The following is a 24,018-nucleotide window of genomic DNA, read 5'->3' as shown; positions in this document are numbered from 1 at the left end:
TCTTCTCTCGAGTAAGTTTGTTTAGTGGAAAGTAAGCAAGTTGTCAGGGTAAAAGTTGACAATGTTGATTCCAACAGTTTGAACTGCGGATAAACATCCAAAGGGATTATGTTACTGAGAATTAGAAAAGATTCCATTGAACTCAACAGAACACTTGTGTTTTCAAAGATAATATGCCTTCAAGCCACACTCTGGATCCACAGTTTAGGGTTAGAATTACCCTAAGCCCTTTCTATGCCACATTAAAGAACATGGGGTCTGACCTCTTTAATATGTGCCTAAAAATATTAGAATAAGGATGAAATAAAAATATTTCATTTCCAATAACTGAATTGAAAAATGCTAAATACATGTACATTTGAGGTAGACTGAAGAAATTTGGAGAAAAATCTATGTTCTTCCCAAATATCTAAACTTAAACATAGTTTCACTAACCAGTTTAGGGAAATACATGCATACATAATTGGCCAAAAATTACTTTTAAGTTTTGCCTCCTAATGACATATCAAAGAGCAAAAAATAGGGCCTATACTTATGAAATTCATAATCCTCTTCTCTGCTCACCAAAGCCACATTTAAATCTGGCTTTCATCTCATTCTGTTGGGTTTTCTACCAGGTACAAGATGAAAAGTTGGAGGAGTCTTATGCTTTTTCAAAAGCAAAACAATCTAGTTGCCACTCAGCAATTCCTGCTGAGATACCAGGAGGCCCGTAAAAAAGTTAAAATTTTCCTCACTTGGAGTTTACCAAACTGTGTGTGAGATGTTCATAGCCTGTCAGATAGTCAATCTTTTTATTTTTTAAATAATCATAAACAAGGGTAAACAAACACTTTTGATTTGTTAAAGTTTATTTGGATCAACATAATGCAGGTCTGCTTTGCATGCCCTCAAGAAAACGGAGGTAACTTGCACTGCTCCTCCTAGTTCATCTCAAGTCCTTCATGATTCTCACATTAGAGTCTATTAGAATCTTTTCCAAAGCTTGACAAAGGCATGCAACTCACATGCTTTTTACCAGCAAAGTTTGCAGGCAGCCCTGCAAAAAGTTGTTTCTCCTTGGAGCTCTGACACACATTCACTTCCCTCCTAGAACCAAGGATGTAAGGGAGTATGACTCAGTTGCATAGCCTCTTTGCTCTTAAAAAGAAAATAAAATTCCCCAGATATTTTCAAACTCCACCAGGAATAGAACATTCTCAGCTCTGCCTGTGGATCATTATCTCTTTTACATTTCATCTTTATATTCACTGGGTTCACAGAAAGGACATACGCAGAAAGAAAAAATAGCTGCTTCTTAGACACCAAATTTAGTAATTCTTTCAAATCTACTGGAACATATCTAAAAAGTCATATTTTTATAAGGCTTCCTTCAGTTTTCATAGGTTCCATCTTCTGAGAACACACATGCTGAATCACCCATAACCTCAAGCCAAAATACATCTGCAAACTACAAGAAATATTTTACAGGAAGACAAGAGCCACCACAATTAAAAAAGAGATATAATGGGTGGAGACAGACAGATGTAGGCTCATCTGGATCCTACTCTAGTGTCTTCCAAGCATCAAGATGCTAACTGATGAAGGCCATCAATCTATGGTGCTCCACGATTTCAGCCAATTCCAATAGCCTTACCTGTTAATATGAGATTACTATAAGTATTGGAGAATTGCTCCTTTAGAAGAACCAGATGCATCTGAGCTGCCTTCTCCCGTTGGAGCTCCAGCATAACATCAGGGTGCTGGGCAATCTTGCAGCCTTTCTGTTTATCCAAGGCAACATCACTTCGAACAATGTCTACAGAAAGAAAAAAAGAAGGCAGGCAGCAAAAACAAAAACAAAACAAAAAACCATACACACATCAAAGTCTTGTTTCACCCAAAATGACAGAATTTATAAACTACCAACATTTTCATCGGAATGAAGAGATTCAGAAGTAATAAACCTGAAGGGTCTCCAACTCCATGATACATCTTGCAATTTCCTCTGATCATTTCCAAATTCTTTGGAGATTTCTGTTCCTTAGCTTTCTCTGACCTCATTTAAGATTCTCATTCCTCTATTCCCCTTCTTAGCTCACTTCCAGGACTCATTTACTTCCTAGGGCCTTTTCTTAACATCTTTTACCATTCTCCATGGGGAAAAATAATACACCTTTGTCTGAATACCAGTGACTCTGAAAGTCATTTCCTCTACTTCAGGCTATAGGACCAGGTGATAGCTCCAGCATGTGTATTCAGGATACTTGGCCTATTTTCAAAGTTACCACCCAGGCAGCCCATTCAGCTCAAATTGGGGCTGCCATTCTGTAGGTTAGCTGCTTAGAATTTCTCCTGGTATTTTTCATGTACCTCTGGATACATTCTGATTCAGTAATCTCTCCTTCAATCTAGAAGTATTTTGTGGATCACTGAAGACACCAAGAGTAGAGTTAGAGTCACTTTGCAGATCTGCCTCTTTCCTAATTATTTGAGTGATAGACTGCTTTTTATATTGTAGTATAATTTTCACTCAGCGAAATGTATTCTCCAGAAAACAATCTTCCTCAAAAAAAAAAACACGTTCATCTAGAATGCTCCCCAGTTAGCAAGGAGCTTTCATGTCCTGAAATTATTTGTTTATTTTTACAAATTAAAACACAATTCAGCTGATTATATATAAAAACAGGATACTATCAGCAGCAATTAGGATAACAATTCTAGAAACTTCCAAGTTTTACATAGCAAACTGAAAAATTTTAGGAGAAAATACTAAAATATGACTGCTCTGCTACTGTTGACACCAATGGCTTTGGAAGGGAAAAACTAATGCCCCTGTTGATGGTACCAATAGGAAAGATTTGGCTCTTTAAGCAATGCTCAATGACACCTAGGAGAAAATAGGGTATGTGACATGAAGAGTGTAACATTCTAGACAGATAACTTTCAAATCCATCAATGGAGCCCTAAAAGAAAAGCCCAGATATACATACAAACCCATAACAATGAGGGTTAGGATGTATAGTACACAAAGACCAGCCAGATATGGAAATGGCCCTCACTTATTCTTAATGAAAACAGGGGAGCTGCTTGGAAATAACGCAGTATTTATGCCTAAACATATTTATACCAATTTCTAGAATGTGGGCAATAAAGTGAACTCATTTAACACAAGTAGCTAACTAATCTCATAAATTTTCTGATGCTTCAATACAAAATTAGAATAAATTAATTCAAGGATACACTCTAGTTTTTAAGACCATCCACTAGAAGGCAAGAGGAATAATAAATAGTTTACATTTATTTAAATTACACTCTATAAAAAACTTTTAAATTACACTGTATCATTGAATTTTTCCAACAATCCTCTCAAAGCATACAGCAGACATTGTTGACTAGCTGACCCAAACCCTAAACACAATCCCTTCTCCTTTGCCTTCCTCTACTGACTGACAAGCTAAAATATTCAATTTCCCAGCATTCCTTGAAGCAAGGGGTAGCCATGTAACATGTATCTGGCCAATGAGCTACAGGCCATCCCCTAGGGGGATTTCCCCTGTCAAATTAAAAGACAAAGCCTCACTAAGAGAAAGTTTTTTCCTTCAGTCTTTTAGTCCTTCCTATTCTTCATGCCTGAAACATAAATATGAGGCCTGGAGGTATAGTAGCCATTTTGTGACAATGAGTCAAGAAGCAAAAGGGCAAAGTATTACTACACTCTAAGGATAGTGAAGAGAAAGATGGAAAGAGCCTTAGTCCCCAATGTCTTTACTGAGCTACCACAGCTACCACACTTGTGCTAGACTGCCCATCTCTTGATTTCTTATGTGAGACAAATGCATCATTTGCAAAAGCCATTAATAGTTACCTATTTTTGAAATCCTAATCTGTTTTTCTAATGCCAAATGATAAAAAAAAAAATATTGGGGGCCAGCCCCGTGACCGAGTGGTTAAGTTCACACGCTCTGCTTCGGTGGTCCAGGATTTTGCTGCTTCGGATCCTCGGCATGAACACAGCACCGCTGGTGAGGCCATGGTGAGGTGGCGTTCCACATGCCACAACTAGAAGCACCCACAACTAAAATATATAACTATGTCCTGGGGGGATTTGGTGAGAAAAAGCAGAAGAAAAAAAAAATAAGATTGGCAACAGTTGTTAACTTAGGTGCCAATCTTTGAGAAAATAAAATTATTATCTCTATTGTATATATGAGGTCCACAAACCTTAAGTGACGTGCTCAAGTTCACATAGCCTCTCTAAGCCTCAATTTCTTCATCTCTTGTTATCGTGAAGATATGTAGGGGCCAGCCCAGTGGCGCAGCGGTTAAGTTCACATGTTCCACTTTGGCGGCCCAGGGTTCGCCAGTTCAGATCCCGGGTGCAAAAAGTATGACTGCTTGTCAGGCCACGCTGTGGCAGGCATCTCACATATAAAGTAGAGGAAGATGGGCACGGATGTTAGCTCACGGCCAGTGTTCCTCAGCAAAAGGAGGAGGATTGGCAGCAGATGTTACCTCAGGGCTAATCTTCCCCCCAAAAAAAAGATATGTAAAGTACTAGCACTATGCATGCCACATAATAAGAGCTCCATAAAGGGTAGCTATTATTATTTTTGTTATTAGTATCCAACCTGTGGTATTACATTTATTTCCAGCTGCAACAGTCTCAGCAGGATACTAACTGTCTAGAGTGCATCCAAGGAAAAGTATAAAGATAGGAAATAATTTTTATTTTTTTAAATAGTTGACAATATTGAAAGTGTTGAACCTAGCAAAGAAAAAACTAAAGACTTGCTTTCATACAGAAGAGATAACTGACTTATTCTGTGTAAATCCAGAAAGCCAAACATTATGGGAATAACCAAAAGACATATCATTTAGTTCAACATGAGAAAACTACCAGAAGCTATCAAATAAGGAAAAGAGCTACTTGAGGATGGAGTGAATTTTCCAGTCCTGGAGGTATTCCAGCACAGACTGGGTGACACATACACAATAAATGATTCCAGTATAGGCTTTAAAACCTGCCAGGTATAGGGTTAGGCTGTATCACCTATAATATAACAGATAGTTAAAGGCACAGGTTTTGAATCCAAACAGATACAAGTTCAGATCCCCGCTCTACTACTTACTATATGACATCTCTTGGACAAATCACTAAAGCTCTTAATGCCTTCCCTAATTTTTAAAAATGAGAAAACTTAATAGCATATTTGTGATGAGCTTACACAGTGATAGGGACATATTAGGCATTTAACAAGTGCTGGTTGTTTCAGTGGTTGCTAATAATAATTATAATAATATCAGAAAGTTATTATTAAAGGATATTATTATTCCTTTAGGTCATTTTTAACTCAAGAATTTTATGGCTCTACAAAAACATATACTTTTCTTGTGTTCTTTGCCAGCCATAAGAGAAAGAATAAAGACTCAAAGCCAGAAGACTTAGATATGAATTTCAACTAATTTACCAAATAACCACGAAACCATAGACTAAAAACTTAACATCCTTGTGCTTCAGTTTTTTCCTGGTCTACCAAACTGAGAAGTTGATGGTGTGGATGATCTCTAAATCTCTACTCTTTCCCTACTAGCACTCCCCTCCTTGCTGATATTCTTGGTTGTTAAATGATCAAAGTGGTTCCAAATATCAAGCTATCCGTATGTCAACTCCTCACCTCCCCTATGATCTTTACCCTGATATATAGTTCAAGGATGCCAAAAGACCCAACACATACCCTGAGGGAGGTACCAAGCGAGAGAACATCTCGTACCAAAGTTGATACCCTGATGTCAAGTCATTGCCCATCATTATTTCTGGACACATGAGCATGGCAGTGTTTGTATTTTTGTTCTTTCTTCTTTCTGCTACATGTCTTTCTCCATGCTTCAACCATTAGTAACCCACAGTTCCGCTAGCCTAAGGTTGCAGTTCTGGTTGGGGCAAGCAGCAGACTGGCAGACCAGCCAAAAATTTTAATAGGGAGTCCTAGAATTTTCAAAGACATAAAAATGAGCTATGTAAGTTTTCCACATATCCTTGGCTGACTAGGAGGCTATGTGCACATGCAGGGGAAACTCAATATAGGAAAAGTTCTTCACACAAAACTGGCTAACCGGGAGACTGTACACAAACACAGGGGACACCCAAGAGGCTGTGAGGAAAGTAAAAGGCAAGGCAGACTTAAAAACTGCCGCAAAACTAAATATTCCTACCAATCCTCACAGAAATCTACCAGCAGAGTGTAGAAGCCTTAATGACTCAAAGAATTTGAAATACACATTCTGAACAATCATTGGCTGATCACTAAGCTGTGAAGACTCAGAGGTAAACTTTAGGAAGCCAAGCTAAAAAAGTTTCTTAAATAATTTTAAAAACTGAGAAGAAATATCAGTGACAGCACAAGATAGAAAAATTAAGTCCAAGTAATTTATTTTTTAAAAAGTAAAAACAACAACAATTCTCACGGGGAAAAAATAAGATTACAGATTGGCTACAATATAACTACAATGTCCAGTTTCCAACAAAAAATTACAAGTCATGCAAAAAACAGGAAAGTGTGACCCATATCAAGAAAAAAAGTAGTCAACAGAACTAAATATATGTGATCCCAGAAGCCAAAGACTTCAAAGCAGAGATTATAAATATGTTTTAAAAACTTAAAAGGGAGTAGGCCTGGTGATGTAGTGGTTAGGTATGCATACTCTGCTTTGGTGGCCCAGGGCTTGCCAGTTCAGATCCTGGACATGGACCTACACACTGCTCACTAAGCCATGCTGTGGTGGTGTCCCACATACAAAATAGAGGAAGATTGGCACAGATGTTAGTTCAGGGACAATCTCCCTCACCAAAAAAAATAATAATAAAATAAATCATGTTTAAATAATTAAAGAAAAACTTGACAATGACTCAATAAATAGGAGACTGAAATAAACAGAAACTTTTCTTTAAAAAAACAACCAAACGGATATTTTTGAGTTGAAAACTACAGTAACTGAAACGAAAAATGCACTAGAAAGGCTTAACAGCAGATCAGAAAGGGGAGGAGAAAAAATTAAAGAATATGAAGACAGATGTACAGAAATGACCTAACTTGAAAAACAGAGAAAAGAAAGATCAAGGAAAAATGAGCACAGCCTCAGAGATTTATGGAATAAAATGAAACAATACAACAGATGGGTAATGGGAATCTCAGAAGGAGAAGAGAAAGAGAGAAAAGGCAGAAAATTATTTGAAAAAATTATGGTCAAAAACATGCCAAATTTGATTTAATCATAAAATCATTAATCCATGGATCCAAGAAGAGCAACAAATTCCAAGTAGGATCATTACAAAGAGATCTACACCTAAACACATAGTAAAACTGTTGAAAGATCAAGATAAAAAGACTATCTTAAAAGCAAGAGGAAAAATACTCATCTGGTAAAGGGTACCAGCAATATAATTAATGGTTGACTTCTAATCCAGAACAACGAAGGCCAGAAAGCAATGCAATGACATGTTCAGCACCAAAAAAAAAAATTCAGATAACCAAGAATTCTATATACAGCAAAGCTATCATTCAAAAATGAAGGCAAAATAAAGAAATTTCTATATTAAAAAAGACTAAATTTGCTGCTAGCATATCTGCAATATAAGAAATACAAAAGGAAGTCCTTCAGGCTGAAAGAAAAAGATCCAAGATAGTAATTCAAATACACAGAAAGAAATGAAACATATCAGAAATGATAAATATGTATGTAAATATAAAAGATGTTTTATACTTTTTTAAATACATAAGATTATATGAAAAGGAAAATATGCTATAGTTATAACATAAATACTTAGACCAAAATTAGCACACTAGAGGGAATATGCAAATGAGCTGTATTGGAGTACAGTTGCTATAATTTATCAAAATGAAGTTAGTCTTAACCTAAATTTGACTGTCATAAGTTAAGAAGCATAGTGTAATCCCTGGAGCAACCACTAAGAAAATAACTGAAAATAATACAACATAAAAATCAGAAGGGAAATTAAATAAGTAATCTAAAAAAGAATCTAAAAAATTTGTTTAACAGAAAGATGGCAATAACTATAAGAAATATGGAAAACATCAAAATGGCAGATAAATTCAACCATATCAATAACTGCATTAAATCCAAATGGACTAAAAGCTCTAATCAAAGATACAGATAGTCAGATTGAGTTTAAAAAAGCAAGATCCAAACATATGTTGTTGAAAAGAGACACATTTTAGATTTAAAGACACAAAGAGGTAGAAAATAAGAGAATGGAAAAAGATATATCATGAAAACAATAACCATAAGAGAGCAGACATGACTATATTCATCATAGACAAAATCTTTTTTAAGACAAGAAATATTACTAGAGACAAACAGGGACAATTCACGGTAATGAAAAGGTGAATAAATCAGGAAGATATAACAACTATAAATGTATATGCACCTAACAAGTGAGTTCAAAAATACATGAAGCAAAATCTGACTAAACTGAAAGTGGAATTCAACAATTAAAGTTGGAGATTTCAATACCTCACTCAATATTTGATGGAACTAGACAGAAAGTCCGTGAAAGTATTGAAGATGTGAAAAATACTATCTACCAACTCGACCTACTGACATTTATAGAAAACACCGAACATAAGCAGAATACACATACTTTCCAAGCACACATGAAACACAACCAGAACAGTCCTATGCTAGGCCATAAAATAAATCTCATAAACTTAAAAAAAAATTTAAGTCAAAGTATGTTCTCTGACAACTAGAATTAAATTAAGAATCCATAACAGAAAGATCTCTAGAAAATCCCCAAATATTAAGAAACTAAACAACACACTTCTAAATAACCTATGGGTCAAAGAAATTACAAGGGAAATTAGGAAATTAGAAAATGATTTGAACTGAATGAAAATGGAAATACAAGATATCAAAATTTATGGGACAGAGCCTAATCTAACCACAAAGAAATGTCTGACAAACCCACATTAAGAGAACTTCTACAAAATAACTGTCCTGTAATCTTCAAAATTGTCAAGGCCATGAAAGTCAAGGAAAGACTAAGAAACTGTTCCCGGGGCCAGCCTGGTGGCGCAGCAGTTAAGTGTGCACGTTCCACTTCGGTGGCCTGGGGTTCGCCGGTTCGGATCCTGGGTACGGACATGGCACTACTTGACAAGCCATGCTGTGGTAGGCGTCCCACATATAAAGTAGAGGAAGATGGGCACAAATGTTAGCTCAGGGCCAGTCTTCCTCAGCAAAAAGAGGAGGATTGGTAGCAGTTAGCTCAGGGCTAATCTTCCTCAAAAGAAAACAAGAAAATGAAAAGACAAGCCATAGACTGAGAGAAAATATTTGAAAATCATATATATAATAAAAGAAAACTTTTACAACTTAATAAAAAGACAAACAACCCAATTAAAAAATGGGCAAAATATCTGAATAGACATTTCACAAAGGAAGATATACGAAAGCTTACACATACATGAAAAGATGCACATCATTAGTCATTAGTCAATTGCAAACTAAAACCACAATGAGGTGCTATGCCCACTAGAATGGCTACAATCCAAAAGATTGACAATACCAAGTATTAGCAAGGATGTAGAGAAACAGGAGCCTCATACGTTGCTAGTGAAAATGTAAAATGGTACAGCTACTTGGGAAAACACTTTAGCAGTTTCTTAAAAAGATAAACAGAAACTTACTGTATGACCCAACAAATCCACTCCTAGGAATCTACCTAAGAGAAATGAAAGCATATGTTCACACGAAGACTTGTACTTGAATACTCAGAGTGGTATTGTGCATAACAGCCAAAACTGGAAACAACCCAAATGTTCATAAACTGGTAAATGGATAAACAAAATGTGGTCAATCCATACAACAGACTACTACTCAGCAAAAAAAAGGAAACAAACTACCAATAAATGCTAGACCTGGATAACCTCAACAACATAAAAGCTGGACATGAAAAGACTGTTCATTGTATGACTCCATTTATTAAAATTTCTAGAAAAGGCAATCAAACTGATAGAGACAGAAAGCTGTCAGTGGTTTCCTGAGGCTGGTACGGGAGCAAGGATTGATGGCAAACAGGCACGAGAATGTTCTAAAATTGGATTGTGATGTTGGTTGTACAACTCTATATTCACAGAAATTATATACTTATAATGGGTGAATTTTATGGCATGGAAATTATAGCTCAAAAAATTGTTAAAAAGTAACAAAAATAATACAATGTTCACAGAAGCATTATTCACAACAACCAAAAGGTAAAAGCAACCAACGTGTCCCTCAATGGATAAATAAACAAAATGTGGTATATACATACAATGGAATATCATTCAACCTTAAAAGGAAGGAAACTCTGACACATGCTACAACATGGATGAACCTTGAGGACATTACACTAAGTGAAATAATTCAGTCACAAAAAAGACAAATACTACATGATTCCATTTGTGTGAGGTACCTAAGGTGGTCAAATTTATAGAGATAGAAAGTAGAATTGTGGTTGCCATGGGGCAGGGAAGAAAAGAAAATGGCAAGTTATTTTTTAATGGGTACAGAGGTACAGTTTTGCAAGATAAAAGAGTTCTGAAAATGGATGATGGTAATTGTTGCACAACAATGTGAATGTACTTAATACCATTTAATCATACACTTAAATATGGTTAAGATGATAAGTTTTGTTATGTGCATTTTACCACAATCAGAAATTCTTTAAAGTAATAAAAATATATAAAAATAACCAGAAATACAGAGCTTCTCAAAAATTAAAACAAAATATGAATGAATCCCCTTAAAATTTTGAGACTGCAATGCCATTGTTACATATTCTATGTTTGGTTTTCTCTGTAGATTATATGAGATTAGATATGACAACTTTGATATAATTTTGTATACTGCGATTGCAGTATCAGCTCCAGAAGAATGAGGTACAGGTCTGAGAGAATGCTTTGCCTGTCCTCAAACTGACCAAGGATGAGACTAGAGCCACTCCCTTCCCTCCTGGCTTCAATGCAGGTGCTCCAACAGCCACAAGAAAAGAAGGATCTGGACCACTCCACAGACCCTTGAAAGAGGTTCACAGACCTAGAAGCGCATCTGTCCTAAGAGCCTATAGCCCCAAGCCAAAGTACTCATCACCTAACCTCTCCTCCCTTCAACTGGATTGTCCTTTATTTCGCTGATTTAGTCAACCACACATTGCCTTAATCTCTGATGCCTGTCTCTTTTATTCCTCTTTTTCTCTCCCTTTCCCTTCAAGTCACCAAGTTTATCAACTTTGGCTTCAAAATGTCCCTTAGAGTTGCCTCCTTCTTTCAATTCCAATTAATACTATGTAACTTATATCTGGATAAGTAAAATTGTGCAGGCCAGCATCTACAAATCCAGACTCATGGCTATCCTAGGCATTCAGCATATCACTTTTAGAAAAAAATCCTTCCTTTTTATATTGGCTTCATTTAAAATGTTTCAAACAGAGAAATGTGCAAAGAATATCCACCCACACTCACGTACCCTCACTCAGCTCTACCCTTTCATAACATTTTGACATATTTGCTCTAGATTTGTTTAAAGAAATAAAATAGTTCAGAAATACTTGAAGCCCTCTGCTTACCTCTCTACAATGACATTCTCTGTCCCCTCTCCACCCTCAGAAAGATAACCACCATTCTAAATCCTACAAGTAATATATAGCTCTATGTATGTATGTATGTGCATATATGCTTTTATTATAAACATTAAACAGATATATTATTAGTACACATTCTCTACAGCCAAGGGACAATTATAAAAACTAAGAAATCAACATTGGTACAAATACTATTAACTAATCCTCAGACTTTATTAGATTTCACAAGTTTCTCTATTAGTACCCTGTTTGTAGTCCAGAACCTGATCCAGAATTCCACACTGCATTAGTTTCCATGTCTCCTTAATCTCCTCTAAACTGTGACAGTCCCTCAGTCTTTCCTTGTCTTTCATGACTTTGACACGTTTGAACAGTGCTGGTCAGATACCAATCAGGTTCAAGTAGATTGTCCCTCAATTTGTGTTGGCTGAAGTTTTTTCATAGTTGGAATAAGTTACCGATTTGGGAGAGGGACACCACAAAGGTATTCTCAGGTCTTATTAATGATGATGTTAACCTTGATCCCTTGGTTAAGGTTGTTTCTGACACATTTCTCCACTGTGAAGTTAGTATTTTGCCTTTGTAATTAATGAATATTTTGCAGAAGCCACTTTGAGGCTATGTAATACTGCATTTTTCTGTAAACTTCTACCCATTAATTTTAGCATTCATCAGTGGATCTTGCCTATAGTAATAATTATTCTGATATTCTAATGGTAATTTTCTGTTTTCTCATTCCTTCTACATTTACTAATTGGAATTCTTCTTTAAGGAAGAGATGCCCTTTGTCCATTTATTTATTCAACCATTGTTTATATCAGCATGGACTTGTAAACATTTATTTCATTCTTTAAGTCATCATATTTATTTATTTTATTGCATAAGTTGTTCCAGCTTTGGCCATTGAGAGCTTTTCCAGGTCAGCTTCTTTGTCTTATTGACATACTCCCATCATTTTTTTTTAAAGCATTTCCTTACTTCCTAATATCACAAATGTTCCAAGATTATCTTGCATTTTTCCTCCCCCAGTCCTGGAATCATACACTTCTCCAGGGAGCCCTGGTTCCTTTTGTTGGAGAATGGTATTTTAAAATCAAGATCTGGGCACAACATGTGCTCACTGCTACAGGCATGTGACCACTTTGTGAAACGAGTAAGAGAAACATCAACTAAACTGGAGTCAGGAAGGCCTGTAAGAGGTGTTCTCATGCCCTAGCATACATAATCAATTACTCCAAATAGGAAGAGACATACTCTTGCGTCTTCCACAGGAAGTAAAACTACTTTACTACTGAAGGAAGCCTTCTCTCCCCACCGGGCAACAGCCCAGCCAGTGAGAAACACTGCAGCTCAGCCAACGAGGACCCTCTGCCGTCCTGAACTGTTACTATCCCCTAACGGACCTTCACTTACAACAGCCCCTCCCTACTTGCCCTTTTTCTCTATAAAAGCAAGCTGCTCTCCTCTGTTTTCTGGATTTTCCTATGATTTGCCATAACACGCACATCCTGAATTGCAAGTCTTTTGGCTATTCCCAAATAAACTCATTCTGGGGTAAAATAACAGACAAATTTGCCTTTTAAGTTGACAATTTCTAGGCCCTCTTAGTAGGCAGAGCTAGGAAATGTGTATGTATATAGTAACTGATACATATACACCCTGTACTTGTATATTTATTTCTGTACCTATCTGCGTGTCTTTTCACATATTAGTTCATATTTATGAATCCAACTCCAATCTAATACCAAAGGGTTCATTCTAGCATTCCCATTTGCTTATTTGTAATTTCTTTCTCTGACAGTGAGAAACCTGCTTGTCATCAACAACAATATATTTACCTGCTTGTTCAGCAGTAGTATACATGCAGTTTCAGAATTGTTAATCCTATGAGAAAGAAATTTACCAACTACAGTATAGCATTTTTGTTCAGTTCTTTTTTCATTAGCCTTACAATATCCAGTCAAAATAAAGCTGCTTAGGTCAGCTCCTTTCTTCTCCAAGCCTTCAGTGTGGTTGTGTCATTCACTGGAATACAGTTAAGATTCATTTGTAAAATTTACATTCCATTTTTGGTTTACCCAACAATCCAGTTGATTTTTTTAAATTTGAAGACAGTAAAATTCACTCTTTGTGGTATTCACTCTATGAGTTTTTACAATTGCATAGAATCAAGTATCAACTAGCATATTACTACTCAAAACATCTTGATCACTCAAGAAACTCCCTCATACTACTTCTTCATTATCCATCCCTCCCTCCATTCTCACCCCAGGCCAAACACTGACCTGCTATTTTTTGGTTTGGGGATTTTCCCCTATAGCTTTGTCTTTTTCAGAAAGTCATATCAATGGAATGATACAATATGTGGCCTTTGGGACATGGCTTCATTCACTTAGCAAAATGCATTTAGGATTCATCCACATTGTTGTGAATCAATAGTTCATTCCTCTTTATTGCTGAATAGTGTTTCATTGAATGGATGTACCATAGTTTGTTTACCCACTCACCCACTGAAGGAAATCTGTGTTGTTTCCAGTTTTTGGCAATGAATAAAGCTTCTATAAACATTCACATACAGGATTTTCTGTGAACATAAGTTGTCAACTGACTTGGGTAAATTCCAAGGAACGAGACTACAGAGTCATATGATAAATGTACATTTAGCTTCATAGGAAAGTGCCAAACTCTTTCCTAGAGTGGCTGTACTAATTTGCATTCTCACCAGCAATGTATGAGAGTTCTGTTTGCTCCACATCCTTAACAGCACTTGGTATGGTCAGTTTTGTTTGTTAGATAATCTAATAGATTTGTAGTGGTATCTCATTGCAGTTTTAATCTCATTCCCTAACGACAATGATGTTGAACATATTTTCATATACTTATTTTCCATCCAAATATCTTTTCTGGTAAAGTGTCTGTTAATATCTTTTGTCAATTTTTTATTCAGTTATTTATTTTCTATTGTTTTTAATTTTAAGAGTTCTTTATAAGTTCTGGATACAAATCTTTTATCAGGTTTTTTATTTTGAAAATATTTGTTCCCAGTCTGTGGCTTCACTTCTTCATTTTCTTCATGGCATCTTTCACAAGCAGAAGTTTTAAATCCTGATTAAGTCCAATTTATCAATTTTTTTCTTCAATGGATCATAATTTTGATATTGTATCTAAAAACATTTTGCCAATTCCAAGGCCACACAAATTTCTCCTACATTTTCTTCTAGAAGTATTATAATCTTCGTTTTATATTTAGGTAAACGATCAATTTTGAGTTAATGTTGTATAAAGTGTGAGGTATGGATCAAGGTTCATTTTTTCACATAGAAATTTCCAATTGTTCCAGTGCCATTTGTTGAAAAGACTTCCCTTCTCCATTGAATTTTCTTTGCACTTCTGTCAAAAATCAGTTGACAATATTTGTGTGCATCTATTTCTAAGCTCTCTATTCTGTTCCATCGATCTATATGTTTATCCTTTACCAACACCATCCTGCCTTGATTACTGAAGCTTTATAGTAAGTCTTGAAATCAGGTAATGTGAGTCTTACAACTTTGTTCTTTTTCAGAATTGTTCTGCCAATTCCAGTTCCTTTGTGGGAAAAAAAAAGTTTTCTGTAATTTTGGTTGGGATTCAGTTGAATCTGTAGATCACACATTAGGGAGAACTGAAGTCTTAACAATATTGAGTCTTCTAATCCATGAACATGTTATATAGCTCTCTTCATTTATTTGATTTCTTTCACCACAGTTTTTACAGTTTTCAGCATAAATATTCTGCATACATTTTGTTAGATTTATATCTTTTGGTGCTATTGTAAATGGTATTTTTTGTAAATTTCAAATTCCAGTGTTCATTAAATATATAGAAAGTAAATATATAGAAATATGGTTTGCTTTTGTATATTAACCTGGTATCCTGCAGCCTTGGTAAACTCATTATTAGTTCTGGGAACTTTCTTATAGATTCTTTGGGATTTTCTAATGTAGATTATTGTGTTATCTGCAAATAGAGACAGTTTTATGTCTATCTTTCCAATCCGCATGCCTTTTATTTCATTGTTTTGCCTTATTGTACTGGCTAGGGCTTCAAGTATGATGTTCAATAGTAGTGGTGAGAGTGAACATTCTTGCCTTCTTCTCAGTCTTTGATGGATAGTGTTCAGTCTTTCATCATTAAGAATGACGTTACTATAGCATTTTTATAGATGCTTTTTATCAGGTTAGGAAAGTTCCTTACTCTTCCTAGTTTGCTGAGAGTTTTTATCATGTATGGATGTTAAATTTTTTCAAATGCTTTCTCTGCAACTATTGAGATGATCAACCTGTTAAGTAAGTTACACATACACACATACATACACACACACACACACACATAGCTTGTAGGAGTTTGACCTGCACTGAATTTATAAATTAATTTGGAGATTATTTCAAGATATTTAGTCTTCCTATCCATGACATTATGAATGGCCATGTAGGTCTTCTTTTATGTGTTTTTCAATAAAGTTTTACAATGTCTTCTACTAAAATTTGGTTCAACATTTCTCAGGGGCTCGCCCCGTGGCCAATGGTTAAGTTTGCGCTCCGCTTCGGCGGCCTGGGGTTTCACTGGTTCGGATCCTCAGCATGGACATGGCATGGCTCATCAGGCCATGCTGAGGTGCTGTCCCACATAGCACAACCAGAGGCATTCACAACTAGAATACACAACTAAGTACTGAGGGGTTTGAGAGAGAAGAAGAAAAAGATCGGCACCAAATATTTAGCTCAGGTGCCAATCTTTAAAAAAAAAAAAATTCTTGGCTTTATTCACAGGTACTACACTTTTTGTTGATTTTATAAATGGTATCATTTTTATAATATGTTCTAAATTTTTGTGCCTACTTTACAAAAATGCAACTGGTTTTACTATATAGAGTTTGAGTCCAGCAATCTTGCCAAACTATTATTTCTAACCATTTGTGACTAGATGTTCATGAATTCGCTATACAATCATATATCTGCTAATAAAAACAAGTTTGTTTCTTCCTTCTTAATTCTTATATATTTTATCGATTTTACTTTTCTTATTTGTTGGAAGACATAGGACTCTTGCATTTCTGCTTATCTCACAATCAGCGACACTGGCTGCCTTTGTTCCAGATTATCTTTGCAAAGATGTTTATATATTGAACAGTCTTAGAAAACAGAGATAGAACCTCCCTCCACAGCAAAGGGCCGACATGCGTAATGTCCAATAAAATAAAGATAATATTTCCCTTCAGAACAAAGGTCAGGCCTGTTTACTTCTCATAAAAGACTCAGGTTCTCTAACTCAGGGCTCCCTCCTGTAATACAACCATTGCATGTGCAAGTATCACCTAGCACTCTTCCTGTTGTCCTATGGGAACTGAGACTCGGGAAAACAGTGCAAAAAATTTGCTGATACTCTGGCCACTGCTATTGCTGTAAAAAATAAACTCCTTTGTGTCTGACACAGGAGTCTTATATCTTCTGCCAGCATCCATGAAATTCTGGCAGGCTACCTTGTAGCTTGCAAGTAGGGTAAAATCTCGTCCTTCACAGTTCTCAACATTAGTGTGAGGGTTAGAACCTCCAGTACAAAGCTGACCTGCAGGCATTATTGGCTTCTTCCTAATTTTAAAGGAATGCTTCTAACATTTCACCGTTAACCATAATAATTGATTTAAATTCTTGGTGGATACTCTTTTTCAGATTATGGGGAGTGGTTAAAAAAATTCCTAAACCATTTACCTTGGGAAACTCTGTTGCCTTAGTGGCCTAAGAGAGTTGTTATAGTTTTCAAAAGCGGTTCTCCTTAGAATCAAAAATAGGGAAGGGATCCTTAAAAGAGAGCTATTGGAATTTCAGGTAAGACAGCTCTTCACTATGTTCTGCCCTACAAGACACTCGACATTCTTGGCCCCCACCAACCAGATACTGGTAGCATCCCTAGTCTCAATGATTGAAAATCCTCCAATATTTTCAAATGTTCTCTAGAGCAGGGGTTGGCATACTTTTTCTATAAGGAGCTAGGCAGTACATATTTTTGGTTTTATGGGCCATACAGACTTCATTGCAACTACTCAACTCTGCTGCTGTAATGCAAAAGCAGCCATAGACAATATATGGGCACGGCTGTGTTCCAATAAAATTTAACAAAGACAGGTGGAGCCAGATTTGGCCTACAGGCTGCACTTTGCTGACTTCTGCTCTAGACGGACCCGTAGGGATAAAATACCCTAAAATTCACAGATTAAAAAACTGGGGCCAGAGATGAAGTGATTTGCCCAAGATTGCACAGCATTTTGTACCAAGCAATGATTAGAACGCAGGCCTCTAACTGCTGATACTCTTCCCACCACTCAGCAGAATAAATGACACCCTGGCAGAATCTGCCTCAGCAAGTATTTTTATCCATTTCTACTAAATATATGCAAATATATATGGATACTTGGCAGATGTCCATGAATATTCAACTCTGCTTCAGCTCCCTCCTCTGTGGTCTGCAGTATTTCTCCAGTATTACATCATTCCCAGATGAAGACACCATTGTTCCGGCGTAAGAATGTTCATGAAAACATGTGCTACAATTGGGTTGGAAGCTGAACCCAGCAGCACAGCCTTCCCACAACAACTCAGCATAAATCATTCACCTGCTAAATATTTCTAAAGCTATCCTCACAGTATTGACCACAGCCCTGATTTTTTCATCTCTACACCAGGACTCATATCCAATCCACCTGAAGTCTATTTTCAAGTGAACATCCCTGAAGTACTGGATCTAATTCTAATCTATACAAAGTATCAGAATGTATCACATCTACTTCATTTCTTTCATCTGCAATTGCTGAGATTCCATCCACAAAGATATTTTGTTTGACGTGACTGATTCTTCACAAAAGCGCTAAATAAACTGCCTCATGGACAATCTGTGTAATCATAAGTAGCTGCAGCAGTGATACACACAGCTTGATGTAAAAGCATTAGTTCTTAGAAGAGTAGCTTAGACCAGAACAGCTACATAAGCAGCTTGGTCAAAACCAAGACATTTGCTGGTTCACTCAGTGTATCTGGGGCCATTTTAACCCAGACTTGGGATTCACACATTGAGAACATTGGACTTGTGAAGTAACGGGTTCTTCCAACTCTAAGATTTAGCTATTCTAAATTCAGAAAAAAGAGAGAATGGTACAGCCTGGAGAAATCCTCATGGAAGATGAACTCAGCCTTGAAGAATAGAGAGAATTTAGATGTGGAAAGAGAATACAGTGATGCATGAAGAAACCAATGGAGCTCTGCACCAATGGGCTCCTCTCTATCTACCTCCTCACATACAAACAGTAAAAACCACTGAGAAGCTCTATGGTTATCCCAACTTCAATAAGCCCCTGAAGACACAACCTTCTAAGAAATGGCTTAGAAGTTACTGCACCAAAGCAGCAGTCATGAATGCCAACTAGAGCTAATGGTCTGGTATATTTGGTCACTGAACAGCAATAATCTTAGATAGCAATTTCTGCTGCAATCTGATGTATTCAAATTTTTTGAAGGTAAATGAACGACAGGCAAGGACAGGAGCCAACAATTACACTTAATACATGCTTTTTGATGAAGAAGAGAAGAAATGTTTAGGCACTGGATTTGACTCAATAGCCCTTGCCTTCATTTTGTGCCTGAAAAAACTAACTTAGCTTCTTTGACAGGTGATTTCCCCCATGGTATGGGTAGATTGGCTGGTACTAGAATGTTTATATCCCTGGCATATCACCACATAGGTATAAGTTCTCCAAAGGGTAATGTGTAATCCAAAGCTGCTAAATGTCAAAGTCAACCAGAAAACAAAACAGAATTCTAAAGAAATTAAAACAAAGGTTTACACATCTGAACTTCTGATAAGAATTTGTCAAGCATAATCAGTTGCTTGCCTAACTTGGAAGCAAACCAAATTTCCTCATGTGGATGGCTTTGGAGCCTCCTAGTGGCAGCCTCAAGGGACCTACAGAACTAGGAGTCCTGGAAAGAACCAGGCTTTCAAGAGAGCGTGTTAGTTATGTGTGCTGGTGATTAATTCAAACAAAGTTGTCAGGTCCTACAAGGCACTCAACACACTATATTGGACACTAGGAATGCAAAGATGAATACATGTTGGTCCCTAACCACATGGAGTTCACAACCTACTCTGGAAACAAGTAAGAACACAAATAACTCCGAAAAAATGTGGCAAGCACTTATAACCTGCATAAGCAGGTAAAGGGGATTAAGTCAGGATATATTAAAGGGGGTCATCTTAGCCAAGTCTTTACTAAAAGATAAGTAGCAGTCTATCTGATGGAGAATCTAAATACATTATATATTTTCATGTGTTTGCTAACTCTGCTTCCTGTTTGGAATATTCCCTCTCCACATATCATATTTAGAATACTAAGACTAGAGTACAGTAGGGTGAGAATAAACTGGGAAAAACAACTGGGAGCAAAATTACAAGTGCCTTATGGCTTGAGCTTTATCTTCCAGGCTCTGAAGAGATGTCAGAAGCTCTGAATCAGACAAGTGATCTACTGAAGGCTAGCCGCAAGAATAATTCTGATAGCAGCACGATGAACATACTGGGAGAGCTGGGGAACAGAGACACCCATTAATCTGTCATAACAGTCAAGGAGAGAGGTAAGAAGCTGGCAGCACAGCAGTAGCAAGAAAGAAGATTCCAGAGTTAAGGATAAGCATACCTGACAGCCTAACAAATACGAGAGATTAGGCTCAAAAAAGAATCAAAGATATTCAAAGTTTTCCTTAAGAAACAAGGTAGGAAATGATGCCATTAACCAAGGTAGGGAACACAGGAGAAGTCGAAGGGATGAGTAACAATATGGAATTTCAGTAAATTTTATTTGGGGTACAAATTAGACCTGGGATTTATTTAAGAAACAGTAGGAAGGGTCTGCAAAACTCATAACGCTGAAAAAGATTATATTATAGCCATCTCAAAATAACCACAAGAGTTATAACCACTATTAAAATATCAATTATCGTTAGCTCTTAGTGACATAGGAAAAGGAATAATTACTTCCATTTTCATAAATAATACCCTGAAATTGATCCAGTCTCAGAAGTCTACCTTCTCATTAGACAATGAAAATTTTCTAACAAAGGTGAACATCTTGTTCCCCTTACTTTTGTCCCCTTTGGCTTATCCAAAAGTACCTAACCTTTCAGGAATACTCAGAGTTCCATCTTTGCCTTAAAGTCTTATCTCATTCTTTCAGAGCTTATGTGTGTACTAACATAACAGATTAACATATCTGTACTCTCACAGCACTTAGAATAGATTGTATTCTACTACAGTGTCCTTTATGAATTGCTGGAGTTTTAAAGAAATTTAGTTGTGTTTCCCCAACTATATTTAAGTTCCTTAAGCAGTAAAGCATGGGCCTACTTCTGCTCTCAGCCAGAGGCCAACTAATCACTAATTTCATCTAATCACCTATTCCACTTTGCTTATACTTTACAAATGATAAAACTGGGTCCAAAAAAGTTAAATAACTTGACCAGGTTTCACAAACAGTTTGTGGTAGATCTGAGACTGAAACCAGGTACCTAGAGTTACAGTTCTATAACATTTCTACGCTTTCAGATGCCCCATATTTAGTGAGCTACTTGCACTGTTATGCTTCCTTTCATACGGGGCACTTTTGCATCTTACTAGGATATTCAAATACCAAAAGATCCAAATTAATGATTATTTAGTGGTGGGATTATAAGCAGCCTGAAAGGCTGTGAGGATGATATTTGGGGACAGGGAGACATTCTGGGAAATTTAAAATCATACTATGAATTTCAGTATCCAGTCATGATAGACTAACAGGAACCAGATTAACCCTCCTAACTTAAATAACTGAAAAAAGGACCTGGATACATGGAAAAGTGATTTCAGACATAGGCAAAGAGAAAACACAGGACAGTGATCCCTGAGGAAGGAAAAACAAAAAATGTGAGCCCTACGACACCCTATCTCACTGCCTGGAGAGAGCGTCCAGGCTGTAGTACATGGAGGGGAAACCCAAACAGAACTCAGCAGTCTTGCTGAGTTGAGGAGACAGAGTTCAAAATTAGGAGAGGTCAAGGCACCTAGAATTTACAGAAGATAGTACAGGAGAGGAGGGAGCTACACAAAAAGCATGAGCTCCAGAGATCTGTAGCGCAGTTTTCTGATATCTTTGTGCAATGACCTGCCATATGTGAGAAATCTACCAGGGCAAGGAAAAGATCCACCAGGAAGGAGAAAGTGGAACAATCACCACAGTTCACACAGGACCAGGAATAGTTCGCGTTCTGGCCAGCCAGACTGAAATGACTTCATAACACACAAGACATCGAGTAAGAAGGGTATGGATGTAGAAAGTACTGCCTCAGAAAGGTATTGCCTCAGTAGAGAAGCCAAACCAGCCACAGACTAAAGACTTTTTTTGATCACCCTAACAAAGCTTAACAGAAAGGCTTGAAAAAAAATCAAACTGGCTCCAAGGAGCTTAACTTCATCCCCCTAAAAGATAAAAAATATTTAAAGGAATATCAAAATATCTAGCATCCAACAATGTAAAATTCAAAATGTCAGACATCCAATTAAAAATTACTAGACATACAAAGAAGCAAGAAAATATGACCTATAAATAGGAGGGAAAGCAATAAATATAAGTAGACACAGAAATGACACAGATGATGCAAGTAGTAAACAAAGATATGAAAAAACTATTAAAAATATATTCTATATGTTTGGGAAGATAAAAGAAAGCACAAGAGTGAAAATGAGAAACAAAAGATATAAAAGAAACAAATTGAATTTCTAGAAACAAAAAAAAACTGAAATGAAAAGCATATTGGACCGGATTGACAGTAACTTAGACATTGCAGAAGAAAAGATTAATGGAATTAAAGACATAGCAGTAGAAACTATCCAAAATGACATATAGAGAGGAAAAATGACATATAGAGAGGGAAAAAAACTGAAAAAATTTTAACATAGCATTATTGAGCTATCAGATAATATTAAGCAGCCTAACATATGAGTAATTGGTACAAAAAAGGGATGGGAGAAGACAGGGAAAAAATATTTGAAAAAGTAATGGTCAAAACTTCTAAATTAGGGGCCAGCCCATGGCCAAGTGGTTAAGTTCATGAGCTCTGCTTCGGTGCCTGCGGTTTTGCTGATTCAGATCTGGGACGCAGACATGACACCACTCATCAGGCCACACTGAGGCGGCATCCCACATGCCACAACTAGAAGGACCCACAACTAAAATATACAACTATGTATTGGGGGAACTGGAGGAGAAAAAGCAGGGGAAAAAAAGAAAAGATTGGCAACAGTTGCTAACTCAGGTACCAATCTTTAAAAAAAAAAAAAAAACTTCCAAATTAGATGAAATCTATAAACTCAGAGAACCCCAAGAAAAAAACAGAAAGAACATAATACTAAAGTACATCATAATCAAATTACTGAAAACCAAAGATAAAAAGAAACTCTTAAAAGTAGACAGAGCAAAAAGGCACAGTAGATATAGGGGAGAAAAAAAAATATATATATATATGTAGATATATAATACACATATATGAATCACAGCAGACTCTTTGTCAGAAACAATGCAAGCAAGAGAGGACAGGTCAAACAGAGACTACTTAAATGAAATGCAAAGAAAAAAAGAAGGCAAAAAAAAGAACAGAGAACCCAAGAGCAGAGGAACAATAACAAACAGTATATTACATGCATAACTGGAATCCTAAAAGGCAAACAAAGGGACACCAGGGCTGAAGAAATAATGGCTAAGAATTTTCCAAAATAAGTGACAAATAACAAACCATGGTCAGATCCAATAAACTCAGGTAACACTAAACAGGATAAATAACCACCACACACACACACACACCCCTAGGAATATCAAAGTAAAAATGCTAAAAACCAAAGATAAAGAGAAAATCTTGAAAACAGAGGAAAAAAGGATACATTGCCACAGAGAAACAAGAATAAGAATTACAGCAAACTTCTCATCAGAAACCATGGAAGAAAATGGAGTGACATCTTTAAAATGTTGAAAGAAAAAAAAATGGTCAACCCAGAATTGTATACTATCCAAACACATCCTTCAAAAGTAAAGGAGAAATACTTTCTCAGACAAACAAATTCATTACTGGCATACCTACTCTTTAAGAAATGTTAAAGAAAGTCTTCAGGCAGAAGGAATATGATATAGGTCAGAAACTTGGATGTCAAAAACATTGACAAGTGTCAGAAGGTAAATGAAGGTAAAACAAAATCCTTTTTCCTTATTTTTAATTACTCTAAGAGACAGCTGAATGGTTCAATCAAAAATAAGAACAATGAATTTTGTGAATAACATATGTTAA

The 24,018-nt window shown here is 36.4% G+C and overlaps 1 protein-coding gene across 3 annotated transcripts in view; it reads right to left on the bottom strand.

The window, feature by feature from the left end:
• HPSE2 (heparanase 2 (inactive)) overlaps positions 1 to 24,018 on the bottom strand; it is a 607,678-nt gene that overhangs the window by 542,637 nt on the left and 41,023 nt on the right. For all 3 annotated transcript variants that reach the window (XR_011522679.1, XM_070559517.1, XM_070559521.1), the window contains exon 3: positions 1,637 to 1,798. Coding sequence is in view for 2 of the 3 variants with exons in the window: in XM_070559517.1 (XP_070415618.1) it covers positions 1,637 to 1,798 (162 nt within the window). In the remaining variant the exon portion in view is untranslated. The remainder of the gene's footprint in view (positions 1 to 1,636; positions 1,799 to 24,018) is intronic.

This window comes from Equus przewalskii, chromosome 1 (genome assembly GCF_037783145.1).
Source record: "Equus przewalskii isolate Varuska chromosome 1, EquPr2, whole genome shotgun sequence".
In the NCBI taxonomy this organism is placed as follows: domain Eukaryota; kingdom Metazoa; phylum Chordata; class Mammalia; order Perissodactyla; family Equidae; genus Equus; species Equus przewalskii.
Note: the sequence above shows the minus strand (reverse complement) of the source record. Positions and strands in the feature narration are given on the sequence as shown.